Raw genomic sequence first — 22481 nt, forward strand, 5'->3', positions numbered from 1 at the left:
CACGGGGCATGAGCGGGGGTGGGCGGGAGCGAGAGAGACACACGGGGGGTGGGCGGGAGCGAGAGAGACACACGGGGCATGAGCAGGGGGTGGAGGGGAGAGACACATGAGGCATGAGCAGGGGGGGTGGGTGGGAGGGATAGGGGCATGAGCGGGGGGTGGGTGGGAGGGATAGGGGCATGAGCGGGGCATGAGTAGGGGGTGAGGAGAGGGAGAGAGACACACGGGCCATGAGCGGGGGGTGGGTGGGAGGGCTAGAAACACACGGGCATGAGCGGGGGTGGGGGGAGGTAGAGAGACACACGGGGCATGAGCAGGGGTGGGAGGGAGAGAGACACACGGGGCATGAGCGAGGGGTGGACGGAAGGGATAGAGACACACGGGGCATGAGCGGGGGGTGGACGGGAGGGATTGAGACACACGGGGCATGAGCGGGGGGTGGACGGGAGGGATAGAGACACACGGGGCATGAGCGCGGGGTGGGCGGGAGGGATAGAAACACACGGGGCATGAGCGGGGGGTGGGTGGGAGGGATAGAGACACACGGGGAATGAGCGGGGGATGGATGGGTGGGAGGGTCAGGGGCATGAGCGGGGGGTGGGTGGGAGGGCTAGAGACACACACGGGGCATGAGTAGGGGGTGGGGGGGAGGGCTAGAGACACACGGGGCATGAGCGGGGGGTGGGCGGGAGGGCGAGAGACACACGGGGCATGAGCGGGGGGTGGGCGGGAGCGAGAGAGACACACGGGGGGTGGGCGGGAGCGAGAGAGACACACGGGGCATGAGCAGGGGGTGGAGGGGAGAGACACATGAGGCATGAGCAGGGGGGGTGGGTGGGAGGGATAGGGGCATGAGCGGGGGGTGGGTGGGGGGGCTAGAGACACGCGGGGGGTGGGCGGGAGGGATAGAGACACACACGGGGCATGAGCGGGGGGTGGGTGGGTGGGAGGACTAGAGACACACACGGGGCATGAGCAGGGGGTGAGGGGAGAGAGATACACGTGGAACGAGCGGGGGGTGGGTGGGAGTACCAGGGGCATGAGCGGGGAGTGGGTGGGAGGGCTAGAGACACACACGGGGCATGAGTAGGGGGTGAGGGGAGAGACACACACGGGGCATGAGCAGGGGGTGAGGGGAGAGACACACGGGGCATGAGCGGGGGGTGGGGGCGAAGGGAGAGACACACACACGGGGCATGAGCGGGGGGTGGGCGGGAGGGAGAGAGACACACGGGGCATGAGCGGGGGGTGGGCGGGAGCGAGAGAGACACGCGGGGGTGGGCGGGAGCGAGAGAGACACACGGGGCATGAGCAGGGGTAGGGGGGAGAGACACATGGGGCATGAGCGGGGGGTGGGTGGGAGGGCTAGAGACACACGGGGCATGAGCAGGGGTGGGGGGGAGAGACACATGGGGCATGAGCGGGGGGTAGGGGAGAGGGATAGAGACACGGGGCATGAGCGGGGGTGGGGGGGAGGGATAGAGACACACGGGGCATGAGCGGGGGTGGGGGGGAGGGATAGAGACACACGGGGCATGAGTAGGGGGTGAGGGGAGACATACGGGGCATGAGCGGGGGGTGGGTGGGAGGGCTAGAGACACACGGAGCATGAGTAGGGGGTGAGGGGAGAGACACATGGGGCATGAATAGGTGGTGGAGGGGAGAGACACATGGGGCATGAGCAGGGGGTGGGTGGGAGGTATAGGGGCATGAGCGGGGGGTGGGTAGGAGGGCTAGGGGCATGAGCGGGGCATGAGTAGGGTGTGAGGGGAGAGGGAGAGAGACACACGGGGCATGTGCGGGGGGTGGGTGGGAGGGCTAGAAACACACGGGGTATGAGCGGGGGTGGGGGGAGGGAGAGAGACACACGGGGCATGAGCGGGGGGTGGGCGGGAGAGATAGAGACACACGGCGCATGAGCGGGGGGTGGACGGGAGGGATAGAGACACACGGGGCATGAGCGGGGGGTGGGAAGGAGGGATAGAGACACACGGGGCATGAGCGGGGGGTGGGAAGGAGGGATAGAGACACACCGGGAATGAGCGGGGGGTGGGTGGGAGGGCCAGGGGCATGAGCGGGGGGTGGGTGGGAGGGCTAGAGACACACATGGGGCATGAGTAGGGGGTGAGGGGAGAGACACACGGGGCATGAGCGGGGGGTGGGTGGGAGGGCTAGAGACACACGGGGCATGAGTAGGGGGTGAGGGGAGAGACACATGGGGCATGAGTAGGTGGTGGAGGGGAGAGACACATGGGGCATGAGCGGGGGGTGGGTGGGAGGGCTAGGGGCATGAGCGGGGCATGAGTAGGGGGTGAGGGGAGAGGGAGACAGACACACGGGGCATGAGCGGGGGGTGGGTGGGAGGGCTAGAAACACACGGGGCATGAGCGGGGGTGGGGGGGGGGAGAGAGACACACGGGGCATGAGCGGGGGAGGGCGGGAGGGATAGAGACACATGTGGCATGAGCGGGGGGTGGGCGGGAGGGATAGAGACACACGGGGCATGAGCGGGGGGTGGGTGGGAGGGATAGACACACACGGGGAATGAGCTGGGGTGTGTGGGAGGGCCAGGGGCATGAGCGGGGGGTGGGTGGGAGGGCTAGAGACACACACGGGGCATGAGTAGGGGGTGAGGGGAGAGACACACACGGGGCATGAGCAGGGAGTGGGTGGGAGGGCTAGAGACACACGGGGCATGAGCGGGGGTGGGGGGGAGGGAGAGAGACACGCGGCATGAGCGGGGGGTGGGCGGGAGGGATAGAGACACATGGGGCATTAGCGGGGGGTGGGCGGGAGGGATAGAGACACACGGGGCATGAGCGGGGCAAGAGCGGGAGGGATAGGGACACACGGGGAATGAGCGGGGGGTGGGTAGGAGGGCCAGGGGCATGAGCGGGGGGTGGGTGGGAGGGCTAGAAAAACATGGGGCATGAGCGGGGGTGGGGTGGAGGGAGAGACACAATCACGGGCATGAGCGGGGGGTGGACGGGAGGGATAGAGACACACGGGGCATGAGCGGGGGAGGGCGGGAGGGATAGAGACACATGGGGCATGAGCGGGGGGTGGGCGGGAGGGATGGAGACACACGGGGCATGAGCGGGGGTGGGTGGGAGGGATAGAGACACACGGGGAATGAGCGGGGGGTGGGTGGGAGGGCCAGGGGCATGAGCGGGGGGTGGGTGGGAGGGCTAGAGACACACACGGGACATGAGTAGGGGGTGAGGGGAGAGACACACACGGGGCATGAGCAGGGGGTGGGTGGGAGGGCTAGAGACACACGGGGCATGAGCGGGGGTGGGGGGGAGGGAGAGAGACACACGGGGCATGAGCAGGGGTGAGGGGGAGGGAGAGAGACACACGGGGCATGAGCGGGGGGTGGACGGGAGGGATAGAGACACGCGGGCATGAGCGGGGGGTGGGCGGGAGGGATAGAGACACACGGGGCATGAGCGGGGGTGGGCGGGAGGGATAGAGACACACGGGGCATGAGCTGGGGGTGGGCGGGAGGGATAGAGACACACGGGGCATGAGCGGGGGGTGGGCGGGAGGGATAGAGACACACGGGGCATGAGCGGGGGGTGGGCAGGAGGGATAGACACACACGGGGCATGAGCGGGGGGTGGGTGTTAGGGCCAGGGACATGAGCGGGGGGTGGGTGGGAGGGTTAGAGACACAAGGGGCATGAGTAGGGGGTGAGGGGAGAGACGCACACGGGGCATGAGCAGGGGGTTGGTGGGAGGGCTAGAGACACACGGGGCATGAGTAGGGGGTGAGGAGAGAGACACATGGGGCATGAGTAGGTGGTGGAGGGGAGAGACACATGGGGCATGAGCAGGGGGGGTGGGTGGGAGGGATAGGGGCATGAGTAGGGGGTGAGGGGAGAGGGAGAGAGACACATGGGGCATGAGCGGGGGGTGGGTGGGAGGGCTAGAAACACACGGGGCATGAGCGGGGGTGGGGGGGAGGGAGAGAGATGAGCGCGGGGTGGGCGGCAGGGATAGAGACACACGGGGCATGAGCGGGGGGTGGGCGGGTGGGATAGAGACACACGGGGCATGAGCGGGGGAGGGCGGGAGGGATAGACACACACGGGGCATGAGCAGGGGGTGGGTGGGAGGGATAGAGACACACGGGGAATGAGCGGGGGGTGGGGGGGAGGGCCAGGGGCATGAGCGGGGGGTGGGTGGGAGGGCTAGAGACACACACGGGGCATGAGTAGGGGGGTGAGGGGAGAGACACACACGGGGCATGAGCAGGGGGTGGGGGGAGGGCTAGAGACACACGGGGCATGAGCGGGGGGTGGGGGGGAGGGCTAAAGACACATGGGGCATGAGCGGGGGTGGGGGGAGGGCTAGAGACGCACGGGACATGAGCGGGGGGTAGGGGGGAGGGATAGAGACACACGGGGCATGAGCAGGGGTGGGGGGGAGGGATAGAGATACACGGGGAAGGAGCGGGGGGGTGGGTGGGAGGGCCAGGGGCATGAGCGGGGGGTGGGTGGGAGGGCTAGAGACACACGGGCATGAGTAGGGGGTGAGGGGAGAGACACATGGGGCATGAGTAGGGGGTGGAGGGGAGAGACACATGGGGCATGAGCGGGGGGTGAGTGGGAGGGCTAGAGACACACGGGGCATGAGTAGGGGGTGAGGGGAGAGACACACGGGGCATGAGCGGGGGGTGAGTGGGAGGGCTAGAGACACAGGGCATGAGTAAGGGGTGAGGGGAGAGACACATGGGGCATGAGCAGGGGGTGGGTGGGAGGGATAGGGGCATGAGCAGGGGGTGGGTGGGAGGGCTAGGGGCATGAGCGGGGCATGAGTAGGGGGTGAGGGGAGAGGGAGAGAGACACACGGGGCATGAGCGGGGGGTGGGTGGGAGGGCTAGAAACACACCCAGCATGAGCGGGGGGTGGAGGGGACAAACAAAAACACGGACATGCCGCACAGACATGAGTTCGTGCGGCAGATCCCGCTCCTCGGCCCTCCGGTGGCCACCGTGTGCGATGGCGTGAGCGGGGGGCTGGAGGAACAGGGGACACACGGAGCATGAGTGGGGGTGGGGGGGACAGGAAGGACACACGGGGCATGAGCGGGGTGGGGGGGACAGAAAGGACACACAGGGCATGAGCGGGGGGTGGGGCAGACACGGGCATGAGCGGGGTGGCAGGAACAAGAGACAGACACGCTCCTGCTGACCTGACAAAGCCTCTCATGCGGCAAAGAAAGATGGCAGGCGTCTCTGAAGCCAGACCCACTGCACGCTTTCACTGCATCCAATGAGATAGGACATCAGATGTCCGTGGACATCACGCAAGCTGCTGGCGCAATCACCGTCCTGTCCGCGGAGCGAACAGGGAAGTGTGTCCGCGGAGCGAACACATATATCACTAATTTTTTTTTACCTACTTTTTGGTCATTTTAAAAAAAACTACTGGATGGATTTTCACCAAATTTGCAAAAGCATGCCTTCGGGACCAAGCCGCTGCTCCTGGTCCAAATTTGGTGAAAATCCGTCCAGCGGTTTGGGCTGTAGACACGAGCAAAACATTTTCCCATTCACTCTATGTGGGGGAAAAAAAAGTTTTGGAAACAGCAACTTAACCATAACTACCGTGGCCATGTAATATATATATATATATATATATATATATATATATATATATATATATATATATATATATATATATATATATATATATATATATATATATATATATATATATATATATATATATATATATATATATATATATATATATATATATATATTTCTGAGGCTTGTGGAATCTGCTTAGATCACATGCTGTGCATAGGCCGACATCTAGTGGAAGCTGCGGAGTATTACAGTTTGTTTTTCGAAACTCGAAAATGGGCGTCGACACAGGCGTGCCAGTAATACTATCCCTAGTGTGACGTCCACTGTACCCAAGATCCCTCACGCGTCTAGGATCCTCAGATTGTTTTTTTCCGCCATACTGGTCGGAAGCATCTTGCGGAGTCCCCTGGCCTTAGCCATACTTTTGCTAATTATTGAAGTTTAAAATTATTTATTGACATCCTTCCCCACCCCCACCCCAACGTCGACCCTCGACGACGGCTGGAGAAGACATCGACCGTCGGCTGCTGCACGACGGATCTGGGCCTCGGAAGGCCGCTGGCCTCGGCCCGGGCCTAGTAGGCCGCTGGCCTCGGCCCTGCAAGTAGGGAGAGTGGGGGGTGGTACATACTCTTCACTCTTGGTATATAGGTACACCTTATATATTTCCTACACTTACCAGCCCACTGCCTCAAGGTGCGTATGGAGGGTACCCCTTTCCAATTCTGCCCCAAGTGCAACCGCAAATACCCTTGGGTCGACAGGCACGCCACGTGCAATCTCTGCTTGCCGAGGGACCACCCCGAAGCGAACTGCAGAGCGTGTAGTAGGTTTAAGCCTAAGACACTTAAGGACCGTTCGACAAAGCGTTGGGCCCACCACGCCAGGCAGGCGGCCATGGCAGCGGAGGGCGCCTTCAGCGACGGCAGCGACGCCGTACTTTCGGACGGCGAGGGCATTACGGCGTCGAAAGACTGCCGAGCGCAGGTCCCCGACCTCGGAAGGTTGTCCGGCAGGGCGGCTATGGGGAAGACCCCCGGCGACGCAAGCGCTACACACACTAAGCACACTAAGCCCAACCGAACCTCGACCACGTCGACTTCTCGGAAAGAGGCACAGATAGAACGGTCCGACTCGGTGTCCTCTGGGCGCTCTCGATCGCCTCATGACGCAAGGCAATCATCTACTCTTGCCAAGAGTGCCTCGCTCCCTAGATTAACGGAAGTTCGATCGTCGGAAGACGAAGACGACTTCCACCCCCAGGCCGCGCTCCAGGAGACCGAGGCCGCAGTTAACACCAGCGAGGCCCCACGCTCGAAACAAGATACCTCTCCCGACCCTCGACGCCAGGCGTCGAAAGTCTCTGGGGCCTCCAAGGGGCAGGGAAAACATTTTTCCACGCACGGGGAGGGGGGGAAACAGCGGAAAGCACAGCCTTCCACTCCTGTAAGACCATCCTTCCACCCTAAGCAGATAACACATAAATCTACACACATAAATCTACTGGGACATCAACATCCAGCAAGGGTACCCTTGATAAGTCCTCTAAGTTGCCTACTAAAGTCATACCCTGTTCCAAAGAATGGTCCAGTGAAGACATAGACAGGGTCATGTCAAGGATGTCTTCCTTAGCTGATTTTTATGACAAAAACCCAGAACATTTCCTTTCGTATGACCCTCAAGGGGCCACACCCTCAGGCTCCTCTGATCCTATCCCCCGAAGTAAAAAGGCCCGGTTCGAAAGACCTGAACCCTTCGAGGTGCAGCCTTACTCTACTCCATACTCTACTCCACACCCCAGATACCAAGGACAGCCTTTCCCTGAAGGGGACCAGGAGTTTACAATTATGGAGGAACAAACCGGGACTGAATACTATGCGGATGATGAGGACCTGGAGGAGGTAGAAGATGAGCAGGAAATTTACAGAGTAGATTCCCCGGTAGAGAGCGAAGCCCCGGTTACCGACTCGCCAGTTGATAACCAGCCCCGCCTTAATGAAGTTCTCGCTCGCGCAGCAGAACATTTTCACATCGACACCCACGGTGTACAGGAGGAAAGGGACTTCGCAGAAGAGTTGGTGGGAGAGAGGAGGCCGGTCGCTCAGACCATCCCTATCCTTAAATCCATCCAACGTAGAATAGATCCATCCCTGGTGAATCCTAACCTCACCAGAGCCGTCAACCCCAGAGTCGAAAAACTTTTTCGGGCAGCCCAGTCTGACCCTCTTTATATAAGAGGACATCTTAAACCAGACTCCCTAGTGGTTACCAACACTCGGAAGAGGGCTGGGACACCCTTATCGTCGTCAGAAGCTCCTCCCGACAAGGAGAGCAAAAGACTGTACGGGTTTGGCAGGAAGGTAGCCTCAACGTCCGCCTACCAAGCACGGATCGCAAACTCCACCACCCTGTTGGCAAGTTACAACTGCAATCAATGGGAAGAGGTTGTGGCGCTCATAGCCTCTGCTCCTGAACCGTTAAAGGGCCAGTTGGCTCGGATCTCGGCAGAAGGGAGAGCCGTGTCTGGTTGCATATTAAAAGCAACTTTCGACGCCGCGGACAACGCAGGAAGATTGATAGCAGAAGGTACTGTTATCAAGAGACATGCGTGGTTACGGCAGTCGGGGTTCAAAACAGAAACCCAGGCTTCATTAATAGACAAGCCGGTGGAACCCGATCTATTGTTTGGGAAAGCGGTCGAAGACACACTTAAGAATGCCAAGGACGAGTACGAGACTCTCAAATCCCTTGGCCAGCTTACCAACAAACCCCCTAACCAGAGGGGGAACAGTAATTTTCGTCGCCCGCGCGGCCAAAATTCACAAAGAGGCAACTATGCCCAAGGACAGGGTACACAATGGAAGAACAACCAGCAGTCTACCCAAAGTTACGGCAGGGGTAACAAGAGAGGTCGTGGAAGAGGCAGAGGCAGCCCCAACAAGGGAGGTGGCATGCCTCCACCAAAGCAGTGACGCTCAGTTCAGGGTCCCTTCTCACGCAACCCCAGTAGGGGGACGCATTTCCAACTTCACCCAGGCTTGGGAAGGGATCACCTCAGACAGATGGGTGCTGTCAACAGTGTCCACAGGATATTGTATAGAATTACTGCAGCGCCCCCGGAACCACCCTCCACGACAAAGAATACACTCCTTAGAACATCAGAAGATCCTTCTCGAGGAGATCGCCATTCTGCTAGAAAAGGACGCGATAGAACTCGTCCCAGGACACCAGGTAAACAAGGGTATCTATTCAACTTACTTCTTTGTGCCAAAGAAAGATTTGACAATGCGCCCAGTATTGGACTTACGGCCTGCCAACAAGTATGTCAAGCCCCAAAAATTCCGTATGACCACGCTACAAGAGGTAATCCCCCTCCTAAAAAAGGGGGATTACATGGCAACCTTGGATATGAAAGATGCTTATTTTCATATTTCCATGCTCCCAGCCCACAGAAAATACTTGCGCTTCAAGGTAGACAGTCGCCACTACCAATTCAAGGTACTGCCCTTCGGGATAGCTTCAGCACCAAGGGTATTCACCAAGGTACTGGCGGTGGCAGCTGCACACCTACGCAGGGAGGCAATCCCAGTGTACCCTTATCTGGACGACTGGCTCATAACGGGGGAAACCCCAGGAATTTGCAGGTCAAACATTCAGAGGACTATCGACCTCCTCCACGAATTAGGCTTCTCTATCAACGAGAAGAAGTCAAGTCTGGTGCCAAGCACCTCAAAACAGTTCCTAGGAGCTATCCTAGATACTCAGAAAGGGTTGACCTTCCCTTCGGAAGAGAGAATTCGGAATATACTACTGCAGATTCCACATTGTCAGTCAGGTCAACAAATAACGGTACGCAAAGCAATGCGGTTACTGGGCATGATGGCGTCATGCATTTACCTGGTCCCCCACGCGCGTCTGCGCATGCGTCCCATGCAGGAATGGTTGGCGAAACAGTGGTCTCAGGCAAGTGGTCAGTGGGACGATCTAGTGGTCGTTTCGCCAACACTCGTACAGAGCTTACACTGGTGGACAAGAGAGAATCTCGCAGGGGGAAAACCCTTTTACGATCCCGAAGTACAGGCAGTGGTGACTACAGATGCATGCCTGACTGGGTGGGGAGCTCACCATCTCCACCACACAGCTCAGGGTCTCTGGTCTCACTCAGTAGCCAAGAACCACATCAACCTGCTGGAGCTTCTGGCAGTATTCCGAGCGCTTCGGGCGTTCGAGCCCCATCTGCTAAACTTGTCGGTGCAGATCCGGACAGACAGCACGACAGCCATGTTCTATCTGAACAAACAAGGAGGGACTCGTTCGCCAAATCTGTCCAAGCTTGCCCAGAAAATCTGGATATGGGCACTCAGACGGAACATCTTCCTGTCATCACAACATGTTCCAGGGGAGCTCAATTCCCTAGCGGATGCCCTAAGCAGAGACTCCCTCCCAGAAGAACACGAATGGGTCCTTCACAGAGATATCGTAGAAGATCTCTTCTCTCAGTGGGGTTTCCCCACTATAGACCTATTCGCCACAAGCGAAAACAAACAATGCCCAGGATTTGCATCCAGGTTCCCCCAGCCAGACTCCCAAGGGAACGCCCTGTGGATGAACTGGTCAGGGATGTTTGCGTACGCTTTTCCACCAACTCCTCTCATTAGGAAGGTGGTGTACAAGATGAACAAGGAATCGATGACGCTCATCCTAGTTGCTCCCATGTGGGCGAGACAACCATGGTTTCCACACCTACGCAGGATGGCGGTGTGCGAGCCCATCAAACTCCCAGCCTGGTACAACCTACTGTCCCAGCAACAAGGTCAAACAGTGCACCAGGAACCCAACTCAATGAACCTGGCAGCATGGCTCCTGAGGTCATAGAGTTTGGGCATCTCAATTTACCACAGAGGTGTATGGACATCCTAAAAGAATCCAGGAAACCAAACACAAGGCACTGTTACTTTGACAAGTGGAAGAGATTCGTTATTTGGTGCCAGAATAAACAAATCAACCCAGTTGATTGCACTCCTTCCAACGTTGTAACATACATGCTCCACCTGCTGGACGCAGGTTTGGTTTTTAACTCTCTGAAAGTACACCTGACAGCCCTCTCGGCTTACACCACATCCCATAACAAGGTATCGTGGTGGAAAGTACCAGTAGTTAAAGCCTTCATGGAAGGAGTAAAGAGACTTCACCCTCCTATTTCGAACCCACCGCCAGGATGGGACCTCAATGTGGTGCTAGCTAAGCTCATGGGCCCCCCTTTCGAACCCATGCATAAAAGTAGTCTCAAACACCTGACTTATAAAACGGCCTTCTTAGTAGCCATTACCTCTATAAGAAGGGTCAGTGAAATTCAGGCTCTGTCAGTGCAGGATCCTTTCTTTACTATCCACAAAAACAAACTGGTTTTACGCACACACCCTAGGTTCTCACCTAAATTTATATCTAAATTCCATGTAAACCAGTCCATCGAGCTTCCGGCTTTCTTCCAGAACCCGCAAAGCTCGGCTGAGGTGAAACTACACACCCTAGATGTGCGTAGGGCGGTCCTCTACTATGTAAACAAAACCAGACCGCTAAGGAAAACAGATCAACTGTTTGTCTCCGTAGCTACAGGCAGAGAGGGAGATCGCGTCTCTAAAGGCGCTATCTCGAAGTGGATTATCAACTGTATACAGCTGTGTTACTCTCTTTCTGAAAAAACTCTGCCTTTTACGCCAAGAGCCCACTCTACTAGAGGCATTGGGGCCACTCTGGCTTTCATTGCAAATGTTCCCCTCGACACCATTTGCAAAGCAGCTACTTGGAGCTCTATTCACACTTTTACTCAGCATTACTGCATTGACACTCATTCCAAGACAGATACACAAGTGGGACAAGCGGTTCTGAGACACCTGTTTGCTCATGACTCTTCTCACATCCCACCTCCTTCTTCTGGTACTGCTCGCTAATCTATGCACAGCATGTGATCTAAGCAGATTCCACAAGCCTCAGAAGGGATACATTACTCACCGTAATCGTATTTTTGATGCTTGTATCTGCTTAGATTCACATGCGACCCACCCTTCCTCCCCTCCGAGAGAAGGCGCATGATTGCTGGTAGTCTTACCTTTCTGTCTATCTGCTTGGATTATCAGTACTCACGCTACTCCTCATGCTTCCTCATGTCAGAAAAAATACAATCTGAGGATCCTAGACGCGTGAGGGATCTTGGGTACAGTGGACGTCACACTAGGGATAGTATTACTGGCACGCCTGTGTCGACGCCCATTTTCGAGTTTCGAAAAACAAACTGTAATACTCCGCAGCTTCCACTAGATGTCGGCCTATGCACAGCATGTGAATCTAAGCAGATACAAGCATCAGAAATACGATTACGGTGAGTAATGTATCATATATATATGTATATATATATATAATAAAAATTAGGCGCCAGTTGCTGTACCTGAGGGAGAAACACTGTGATAAGCTAGTGGAATGCCCTCAATTTGAAAGTGTGAACAAAAGGAAACCTAAATTGACGGTTTCAGATTTTAATTTATTTAGCTTTACAGTATAAGTGCAAGGAAGGCTGGAAGGACGAGGGAAATCCAGTACTATAACTACCATGTTTGAACAACAACGAAGGAAAGATTGCTGATTGGCTCTCTGGAGGTCCTGTACAAAAAACAGACAAAATAGCATCAACAACTACTAGGGAGCAGGGGTAGCCAACTCGTGAGTCATATACACTGGCTGATGCTTAACCATTGAAATGCATCTCCAAATATTCTCTGACAGAAAATGCCAATCCAGACAAAGTAGCCACCCCTTTATTGATCCTGTGGCCCTGAAGAATAAGCGCAATGCAGAACAGGCAAGTCCCAAAAGTAATGGTAGCTTATACAATACAAGAATGGGAACACATGGCTTTCAAAGTGTTTCACTGTTTCCTAAACTTCGCCCGAAATAATTTCAAAGAGGGTTGACATTAATTTTCAGAGAACCTTCTTTTGAAGTCCAGGCCTCTGTGAGGTAACCGGCTAATCTCAGACTTCAACATATATGAAAGAAATATCTGTTTTTACTAGCAGATAAACACACACGCTCTGGTGAGCACTAACAGCCCAGAATGGCACCTGTTATTTCATCTGCACAGCCCAAATGTTCTCTCTATCCATGGTAATTAGAAAAGACAGTCTGGACACAGATCTGTCCCTGTTTTGCCTCAGGCCGAGGCCTTTCTTATGCAGAGCTCCTGCCTCTCGCCCTATACCGGCTGGGCATATGGAAATATGATTGTGCATCCCCATTGTTCTTTTTACTTCCCTTCTCCCCAGTCAAACTTCAAAACTCCCTCTTCCTTTTTAAAACAAAAAACAAAAAACAAAAAAAAGGTCAGCTGAAGACTCATTTCATGAAACCCTAACAAGTACATTTAAATTGCTCTTTTCTCGCTTCTTTTTTTAATATATCCATGGGTAAAGAATCCATCCAATACACACCCATCAAATTACTTTATTGGAAGGATGCAAGGACATGGAACGTGTTATGCTTTTTATTGTTTCCGACGTACCCATCAAGAAAAGCGCCCTGTGCTAGTTGGGGGTGTAGGTTTTACTCCAGGTTACTTTGTGGTGTGCAAGACACACAGGGATTGTCAGCCCATTCTGTACCTACGGCACCTCAACAAATGTATCTGCAAGATTAACTTCAGGATGGTCAGTCTCCAGCAAAATATTCCCTTGATCAATAAAAGGCACTATCTTGCCATGATGGATTTGGCGGATGCTTACTTCCACGTGTCCATTCATCGCACACTGGCGCTACCTCAGCTTTGTGGTTGGACATCCATTAACACACAAAACATTTGGCATTTTGACTCATTCGCAAAGGCCGGTTGTGGTGATAATTCCTTACCTCGAGGATTGACTACTCGGGAGTTCGTCCTATGGATTGAAGCATGTGGAGTCTGGCCCACTCTTTTGCACCTGGCCTCCCTTCGACGGTCGGTAAACCTCCCCAAAACATAGCTGGTGCCATACGTAATCGTCTTTGGGCGTCCTGACACACGTATTCCCCAATTTAAGCCTTCCAAAGAGTCACAAGGCTACTCAATCTAATGAGAGAGATCACTTTGGTGCAGACCTACCACAAAATGGTTTCATGTGTTTTCACCGCTGGAACTTTTATATGGGCATTTCCACTGCAGTGTTTTCATCGAAGCCGTTTTGTGATTTTAGTTCTTAAAGGGGGTTCTCAGCAAACCCCTGTCCAACCCATCCCGCCACCTCGCACTGACACCCACCACTCCCTATCCCTAACACAGAACATGGATGTCTTTTTTTTTTTATTATTAGCTAAAGGGCCGCAGTGAAAACACCACAGTGAAAATGCTCACATTTAAAGTACCTGTGGTAAAACACGATAAGCAGATGGAAATTTGTCGCTCCTGGCCAGGATATCCTCCTGTATTTTGCTGATGCCAAATTGCAGACTCAGAATGAGACCTCTGCAGGAGTGAATAGACTGGGCACAAACATCACGTTTATGTGACTACTCTCTCCAAATCACTCTAGATTGAGGTCCTTTTCCACCACAGGATAGTCAAGAGCATGCTTATTAAGCCTCAACATTCTCCTTACGGATGCCTCCCTCAGAGGGTTGAAAGCGCATCTCAACCAACTCTCATTAAAGGGGACCAGGTTGTAGGAGGAGTCCAGACTCTGAAATATCGTCTAGGGCTATGTGTAATCAGTTGAGTGCTGGTATTGTTTCTGCAGGTGATCGGGGCACTACAGTCTCAGAGCAAACAGACAACACATCCATACACGATGTAAACCAGCTAGGAGGCACAATATCGCCACTTCTGTCAAGAGAAGCCTAAAAGCTGTGGACATTGTCCCTGAAGGAGACATTCTTCATTGGGAATATGCTATTGGAGAGATTTGGGGTATAGATACTACAAAATGTCCTACGAACATTTAGTCAGGAGGACATTTAGTAGGATCTATTTCAGAACTTTTGGTGGTGTAGGTCATTTAGATTCGGTCATTTTGGCCAAAACCATTAGCGACATATTGTACAGTATGCCTGTCCTGCAGTCCAGCGTGCTGATCATAACTAGTCCATTATTCGATTAGAATGTACTCATTCTTCCATTTTTGTTAGTAATATGCATGTATGACATATAATTTGCTGTTTCTATATTTTAAAACAGTGGTTATTAACCAAACTTATAACTGTCCGAAATGTAATTGAGCATAGAGCATTATTTTTGACATTTTGTCAGTTCATGGCAAATTTGCCCCTGCCAATCACTCCTCTTTAGTATGACTAGAAGACTAACTGAGCAGATGCGCGTTAACTTTATAAGACTGTGGGCCAGGCAATCAATCCGCATCTCTGGGACATTTTCCAAATAAGGAATACTGACCATAGACCTATGAAGAACTGTGTGAAATTTGCCAACAGGTTTTAGCAACAGGACTCGTTGGGCGACACCTTCTTCCTGTAGAATGGGAAGCTTCTTTATGCTTTCCCTCTAATCCCTCTGAGACGAAGGGTGCTGTGAAGGCTTTACGAACATCCATGCAAAGCAGTCATGATTGCCACAGCATTGGCAGAGTAGATTCGTTTTCTGCCTATAGAGCAAGTCACTACCCAAGCCAATATCTTTGAAAGCTCATCTCGGATTGCTCATGTGACAGGTGGGGAACATCCTGTACCACGACATTTAGGTATTTGGATTTGCTGGACTATAATTTACCGGACTGTATATGAATGTTTTTGCACCTCTCACCGGACACATTATATGCCAAAAAGGGACAGTGCTTCTGTCACTGGCGTGCTAATGGGGACATCTGTCCAGAGATTTGAAGTTCAACAATTTTACCCACATTTACAACATGTGGCTAACTTTTCACCATCAGAGGCCTCCGTTAAGGTGCATCTGTTGGCCATCAGATTCTTCTCTAGGAACCTGGATTCACATCATATGTTGCAAAGCATTAAAGGTTTGGAACTGTCTGCCGTGCAATGTTTCAATCCATGCCCTCTTCCAGTCTTTAGTGGAGGTCTTTCTATAGATCGTTGTGGTAATTAGCCAATAGATTCACGTGTTACTAACTTTTTGGGAGTGTGTTGTTTCTAATGGGATCTTTACTTTACAGCAGAGTGATCACTCACTTGCCTCCCTCTTCTCCACTTTGGAAATGTTTGTGCCGTGATGAATTCAATACTCGCCTCTGTGTACCGTGGGTTTAAGTGGATCTTGCACCAGGGTTGTAAGCAGTACTTTTTGCATGGTAGTCAGCAGGTTGCAAACAGATTCTTGTGCTACCTGGTGCATAGTTATTCTGGGTTATTTAAAGTTTTTACATGAAGTCTGAACATGGGGCTGTTTATACGGATGATGAATCGACAGGAAGATATAATAAATATTAAGGGCAAGTAACTGATTTGCTGTTGGATGTGCTGAAAAGAGTGTCACTACAACTTCTATAATGGTATGAAGCAGACCTATTACTTCTACAAAAGAAACCTTTCATAGCCTGTCACATCAGCCAGAAAGTGATGCAAGGGCGTGTTTCAGAGAAGTGTACGTCACTCCTCCAGAATGATAGGCAAAGAGAATGCCTCACGAAAAAAAGCACATTGTTTTGCTGCCACAAAAAAATGTTGTGGTATGTTCCAGAGGGGTTGTACAATCCCGTTATTATGCTGGAATGAATGAATGCAAAGTTGGGCTTAAGATTCACTGAAAGACAATTGTGTATCGGCTAGTAATTCATTGACCCTTGCTTTCTATAAAGGTTGCTGTTTCATATGCATTAAGAATTGGGGGCGAGAAACAGGGCTATTATCATTTTCGAATGTCAAATTCATTGACGTGTTTTCCCTCTTTTAGGCTTTTCAAGCACTTCCGAACACTTTGGATGAAATTGATGCTTTACTGAATGAAGAGAAATCGAGAGCTTCCTGTTTCACGGGCCTGAATCCCTCAGTATGTTTCTTTCTTTCATGCACTGTTTGTACCTCCCACACCATGCTTGGAGATCTTGCTTACACTACGCCCGACAGCCTGAACAATGTACTGTTAATACCACATTCTGAATCTTATTAGATTTTTAAGTAGGTTTTCAGAAGGAACAGTCTGTACTGTTCATGTTTAAGATTGTGTAAACCTGATATTAACGCATTGAAAAAAAAAAAAAGAAACCTCTCTCCGATTGCTGTTTGGAGCCATAGCTAAAGGAATTAGATTGTTTATTATTGTACCATTTTGTGTGTTGACTTTTGTTTCCCATAGGTTGTTGATGAATACACAAAAAGAGCACAAGAAATAACTCAATTGACAGAGGAATTAAATCAAAAGAAGACGGAATTGGACAAATACAGGCAGAATATTACTCAGGTAATCCTCTTTTTTTACATGCAGTTGTTTTCAATGTTTTTCCCACCCATTTGGCGAGACTTAACGAGTAAAGGGGAATTAACAAACTGTTGCCTGTTTCAAATCTGTTTTATTGTGTTCTAGATTACCTTTTACATGATTATTATTAGGAAATGTTATGGGCTGCTAATGTGTTGAACATGCAACCGTTTGAGTAATGGAGTTTCTGCATTACCCCTTTTAATACACCAATTGTATTTGAGAAAATTAAGATATTGCGATGATATCAGAAACAAAACAAAACTTTTTTGTGTGTATGCACTGAACTCTCAAATGACGTGCCCCTGGTATATACAGGCTTCTTTTCTAATAGTTTGCTTCCCTCGTGAAACTTTTCATTCTGAAAAATATCCACTTACATTAGACTGTCACAGAAGCTGTCAACACTTGAATTTGAACATCATAAACAGCCGGCCTGACAGTTCCCTGTGCTCGCCTGATAGGAAAAGAAAGCATGAAGACGGGTGCCCTGAGCAGGCTGGGAACAGTATCAGTTGAGAGGGAGCGGTCCCATGATCTTCTGGAGGAATTCCGCAGATGGGTCTGTCTTGACCCGACCAAAAGCCGGTGCTGTCTGTTTTGCTGGAAAGAGTTTGTCTTTTGAGGGAGAGTTGGCAGATGCTCAGGTGGTGGACTGGTTGTTTGATTTTCCCTAGAGAACTTAGTACCTGGGCCTTCTGAACTTCCTTTTGACATGCCTTGTGCTTGCTTGCCTTGTATTTTGGATGAGTTGAAGAATATCTTTAGATTGTTGGCTTTCATCTTGGTGTATTTCAGTTGCCAAATGCAATTGCACATGTGGCCATTGTTTGCATCCTCAACTGCTTTATGATTTCCGACTACTTCTAGTACGTTTACTTGGCATAATCTTGCTAATGTGTTTGTTTGTGCGGCTTGTTATCTGTGCAGGTGCAGATTATTTCTCTTGACCTTTATTATGGGCAATTTGAATAAACTCAATTGGATTAATTGATCGTGTTCTTACTGTGTACTCTTAAAGTTCCTTATATTGTACTCATTTTGGGTTTATATTCCAGTTATGTCTTACCTAATGTAATGATTGAGCAATCTGCTAATTTGCAGTCATTCTTGACAAGAACCTTTGTAATCATGTGGTATAAACCAGTGTAGGCCATAATGTTCAAAGTGGACATTGTTAAGGGATAACAAGTGGATGTACACAAGACTGGCTCGGTGGACACGTTTCCCCAGTCGCTTTTCAAAGGAGATTGTCATGTGGCTAGTTAGATGGTCTTCTGCGTTGAGACTATTGTGTAAATGTTTGAATGGACTTCATTGGATGGGATGCCTGGCGCCTGCTCAACTCACTGTGGCTGTTTCACCACATTTCCTGAACGTCCCTTTTGCCCTGTTTTTATGCAGGTTGTTTTAGGGGGTTTCAGGGTTAGGGTAGATTTTATTTTAGAATTTAAGGGGTTTGAGGAGTGGTGTGGAGTAGATGGGAGTGTGGTAGGTGCTGGGGTGCTTACTTTCCATAGAAAATGGGGCAAACGGTCACAGTGAGCTAGGATTAGGTGTAACGTATGTGATCCGGGAGGCTTTTCCTACTGACCTGGCATATGTTCTGGGAAGTGGTTAAAAGTTTGTTTAATCATAGAAATGGGACCTAAAGCTGGAGGTCTGCGGGGAGGTTCTTGTTTTTGCAGTTGTGTTCCAGTACAATGAAGATTTATCGTCTGGTCTTGGTATTACAAGACAAAATAAAGCATTCTCTGCTACCAACCTTAAATGATGGTGCAAGCATGGTTTTTCAAACGGCTCAAATGACCAGTTATATTCTTAACATTTCAGGAAGGTTTTTTTCATGCATTTTTTTTTCCAAAACCTTTTATTGTGTAAAGCATCAGGAACAACCTGTGATCAGCATAACTTAAAAGCTTATATACGCCCAACACAATTACAATTATTTTTCACTTCAATAACTAAAATGAATATAACCTCCCGCCCCCTTCAAAGAAAATAAACCCAACACCCCCAAGAATAAAAAAACCTTTCAAGAGCACCTCCCACAACATTCAGATGGAAGAATCTCAATGTAAGCCATAGCAGTTTTGTGTGTTAAATGTCTATTTCAAATATGTTTCACGGCCTTAGACTCATGTTAGTATTGCCATTTCTCTCCTTGCATAGTCCAGGAATGGCGTTGGTGTCGTCAGAAACTGTTGTCTATTTCTCTAAGACTTGCTGTAATCTTTATTGCTTGGTACCCCAGACCCTCGACAGCCACAGCAGTACTGAATGGGATCCAGTTTTTTCCACAAAGCCGTTATGACCTTTTTCGCTGCTAGTAATCCCACCATATGGCCATTCTACTGATGTTTGCTTATGGTCAATTTACATTAATATAAGCAACAGGTCATCTGGGATCTCCCAGCCAACCTTGACCTTATTCTTGGAACTCCCCTCAAAAACAGTAATTTGAGTTTAGGGCAGATCTAAAATATTTGCAGCGATGTACCCCCTTGACCACAATTCCTTCCAGCATTTAGCATCCACCTGTGCCTGAAAGCAGAAAAGAGGGGAAGGCCTCAGATACCACTGGTAGAAAATCTTGAACTGGGTTTCCACTATGTCAAGAGCTTGGCGACGAGCAACATGTTTTTAAAAAAGTATTTTTTTTCCATGTCTCACTATCTAATTGATAGGCTATGTCTTTTTGCCATCTTTCCCTTAATAACCAGTTCCTTCACAATTTTTGGGAAACAAAAAACCTGTACATTTTGGAGATCAATCCTGTAGAGGATTCTACTTCCTGTAATATTTTGTCCTTTTGAGTCTGGTAGCTCCTCCCCTCACTGACGGATGAAGTAGCCAGTGGCTGAGTTGCAAATATCTAAACCTTTCTTCCTCCCACACCTTAAAATCCAGTTTACGCTCACAGGTCCTGATCCATCCCCCTTTGAAGTATGTCTCTTGCTTTAAAACATCCCCCCTCTGCACTGACCAGTGGGCTCAAGTACCTGAGGTGTAAAACATCTGGATATGAGGACTATCTTGATGTCATCACACCCTCCTATGCCAGAGCATTATAGATTAGATTAGATTAGATTTCGACTGGGCACTCGCTGTTAAGGCCCATCATGGCCAGTTGGGACAAGACCCAAAGTAAAAGTTGTTCGATTTGTGGTGCTGTGACTGAGACCCCCCCTCCACTTTTTGCTTTTATGCATGGGTTTAAGAGACATTGAGAGGAAATATCGTATACCATTGTTTACATTGCTTAGAATCTCAGCAACCAGGGAAACCATGCACCTTTGCAAATCAGCAGAAAACCTGAATGTAGCATTTTTTGTCTCCATGTATAAACGCTGGACATGGCATAAGAGGAATAAGCTGTTAACTGATACATGTTGAATTTTGACTTATTTACTCCAGCACTTTATGATTTGAACCTGCACTTTAATCTCTGACATATGTCTTATGTTTTGAATTGACCACAGGGAAATTTTGTTGCACCACTGTTTTTTTTCATGGATTTTTATTCTGTAATTTTCTGGTTTTAGGCAAAAAAAACCCTTTTTTTTAACATATTTGTGTATTAGCATTTTTAAACATAACAGTTCAACTTTGATCATACCCCCGCTTCCCCCACCTGTTCCGGTGAAGGTTGGTAGGCGAAGAGTGTGTCCTTGAGCCGTTCTGTTCCTCCGCATTACGGGAAGATAGCCGTGCCTTTCCCTCCTGTTCAGCCCCCGGGGGGGCCCCTGAACCTTTCCTCCCCCATCCCCCCTTCTCAGCTTAGTCTACTATTCAGAGGAGACGCATTTTCCTTGGACACCAGGCCCCCTTTGACCTCGTTTGTAGGAAGTTTAGTACTCTCGACTAGTCTGCTCTATAGGTTCGATGCTCCCCCTGGAGGGAGTATGTAAGTCACTCCAGAGCTGCAAAGTTCCATATCTTTCCTACCCATTCGTGTTCCATTGGGGATCCTTTGACTTCCACTTTTGGGCCAGTGCTAGTGCCCCTGCCATTGTCAAGATGACATAACCTTTGCGGTCTGCTTTAGAAGGGAGGTCCTCCTGGGTCCCATCGATGCCCGCATTGCCAAGCCTCTATTGCCTCCGGCTTTTACTCCCAGGGTGTGAGCTATCGTCTCTTGGATACCTCCCCAGTACTCAATCAGTTTAGGGCAGGCCCACCATATGTGACTTCACGTTCCCTCCATCCCGCATTCCCTCCAACAGTTTTTCGAATTCCCCTGAGCACATTTTGTGGAGTCTTGTTGGCGTTAGGTGCCACTGAAGAAGGATTTTGATCCAGATTTCTCGTATTTGCAGGGATCTCGTGAGTTTAGGGATGCTTGACCACAGTTTTGCCCGTTCGGTAACCTCTATGTTGTGCCCTATGGACTGTTCCCATTTTCTCATGTATGACCTTTGCGCCGGTTGCTCAGCTGCTTTTGTGTGCACATATATCAATGCCACCACCCGCCTGTCTCCGGGGTCCGTGGTCAGATATTTCTCAAAAGGGGTTAGTTGGCGGGTTCCTGCTTTTTTCATGGTGGGGTGGTAGAGCCAATGTCTCATTTGGGTGTAGCGGTATCACTGATTTCCCCCAAGACGAAGTTCGTTTTACATTGGGTAAATTGTTTCACTCTGGCACCTTCAAACGTGTCTGATTCTTTGGCATCCCCCTTCCTGCCATTTGGTGAAAGCAGAGGTTCTATATCCTGGGGTGAATTGCGGGTTGTCAAATATCGGGGTGAATGGGGATGGGTAGGAGGTGATGTGTCTGCTTAATGGCCTCATCCCACTTGTCCCAACTAGGACGAGTAGCTCCACATCTGGGGCAGTCTATCCACCTTGGGTTTCCATAGCAATATTTCTAGGTTTCCCCCTGCTACGACTCTGTCCGTTGGCCTCCAGATCTTGGTCCGATCCTTCTTTAGCCAGTCCTGCATAACTCTCATCTAGGCTGCCAGGTAATATATTTTACAGTCTGGTTCACCCAGATATCCTCTGGCTGTGGGCATCTTCATCACCCTAGCGGCTACTCTCGGTGTTCTATTATTCCAGAGAAATCTGCTGGTGGTTTTTTGGATCGTCCTGAATAGGGCGAGCGCTACCTGAACTGGGAGGGCCAAAAAGTGATACAGTATCCTGGGGAGTATTGCCATCTTTAGCACATTTATAGGAACCAGTAGTGTGATGGATAGGGGGCCCCAATCTATCAATTTATTTTTCTGTTTTTCTACTAGAGGGGGGGGTAGAACTCCTCAATGGACTTGGTCAGTTTAATCCCCAGGTAAGTTATCGTTTGTTCCACCCATCTGTAAGGGGAGCCCTTTTTGAGTTCCTGTTCTGCTTTCTTTGGGATTGTGAGGTTGAGAACCTCTGATTTATGAGGGTTTATTTTTAGGCCCGCCACCCCCCTAAATTGGTTAAGTTCTTCTTCTATTGCCTGCAGGGAGGTGTCTGGCCAAGTGATTGTC

At 50.7% G+C, this 22481-nt stretch overlaps 1 protein-coding gene across 1 annotated transcript in view; it reads left to right on the top strand.

The window, feature by feature from the left end:
* SMC5 (structural maintenance of chromosomes 5) overlaps nucleotides 1-22481 on the top strand; it is a 1384551-nt gene that overhangs the window by 1088004 nt on the left and 274066 nt on the right. The window contains exons 19-20 of the mRNA XM_069625793.1: nucleotides 16484-16579; nucleotides 16886-16990. Coding sequence (XP_069481894.1) covers nucleotides 16484-16579; nucleotides 16886-16990 — 201 coding nt within the window. The remainder of the gene's footprint in view (nucleotides 1-16483; nucleotides 16580-16885; nucleotides 16991-22481) is intronic.

Source organism: Ambystoma mexicanum, chromosome 6p (assembly GCF_040938575.1).
Source record: "Ambystoma mexicanum isolate Mex_15411 chromosome 6p, UKY_AmexF1_1, whole genome shotgun sequence".
Classification (NCBI taxonomy): Eukaryota; Metazoa; Chordata; class Amphibia; order Caudata; family Ambystomatidae; genus Ambystoma; species Ambystoma mexicanum.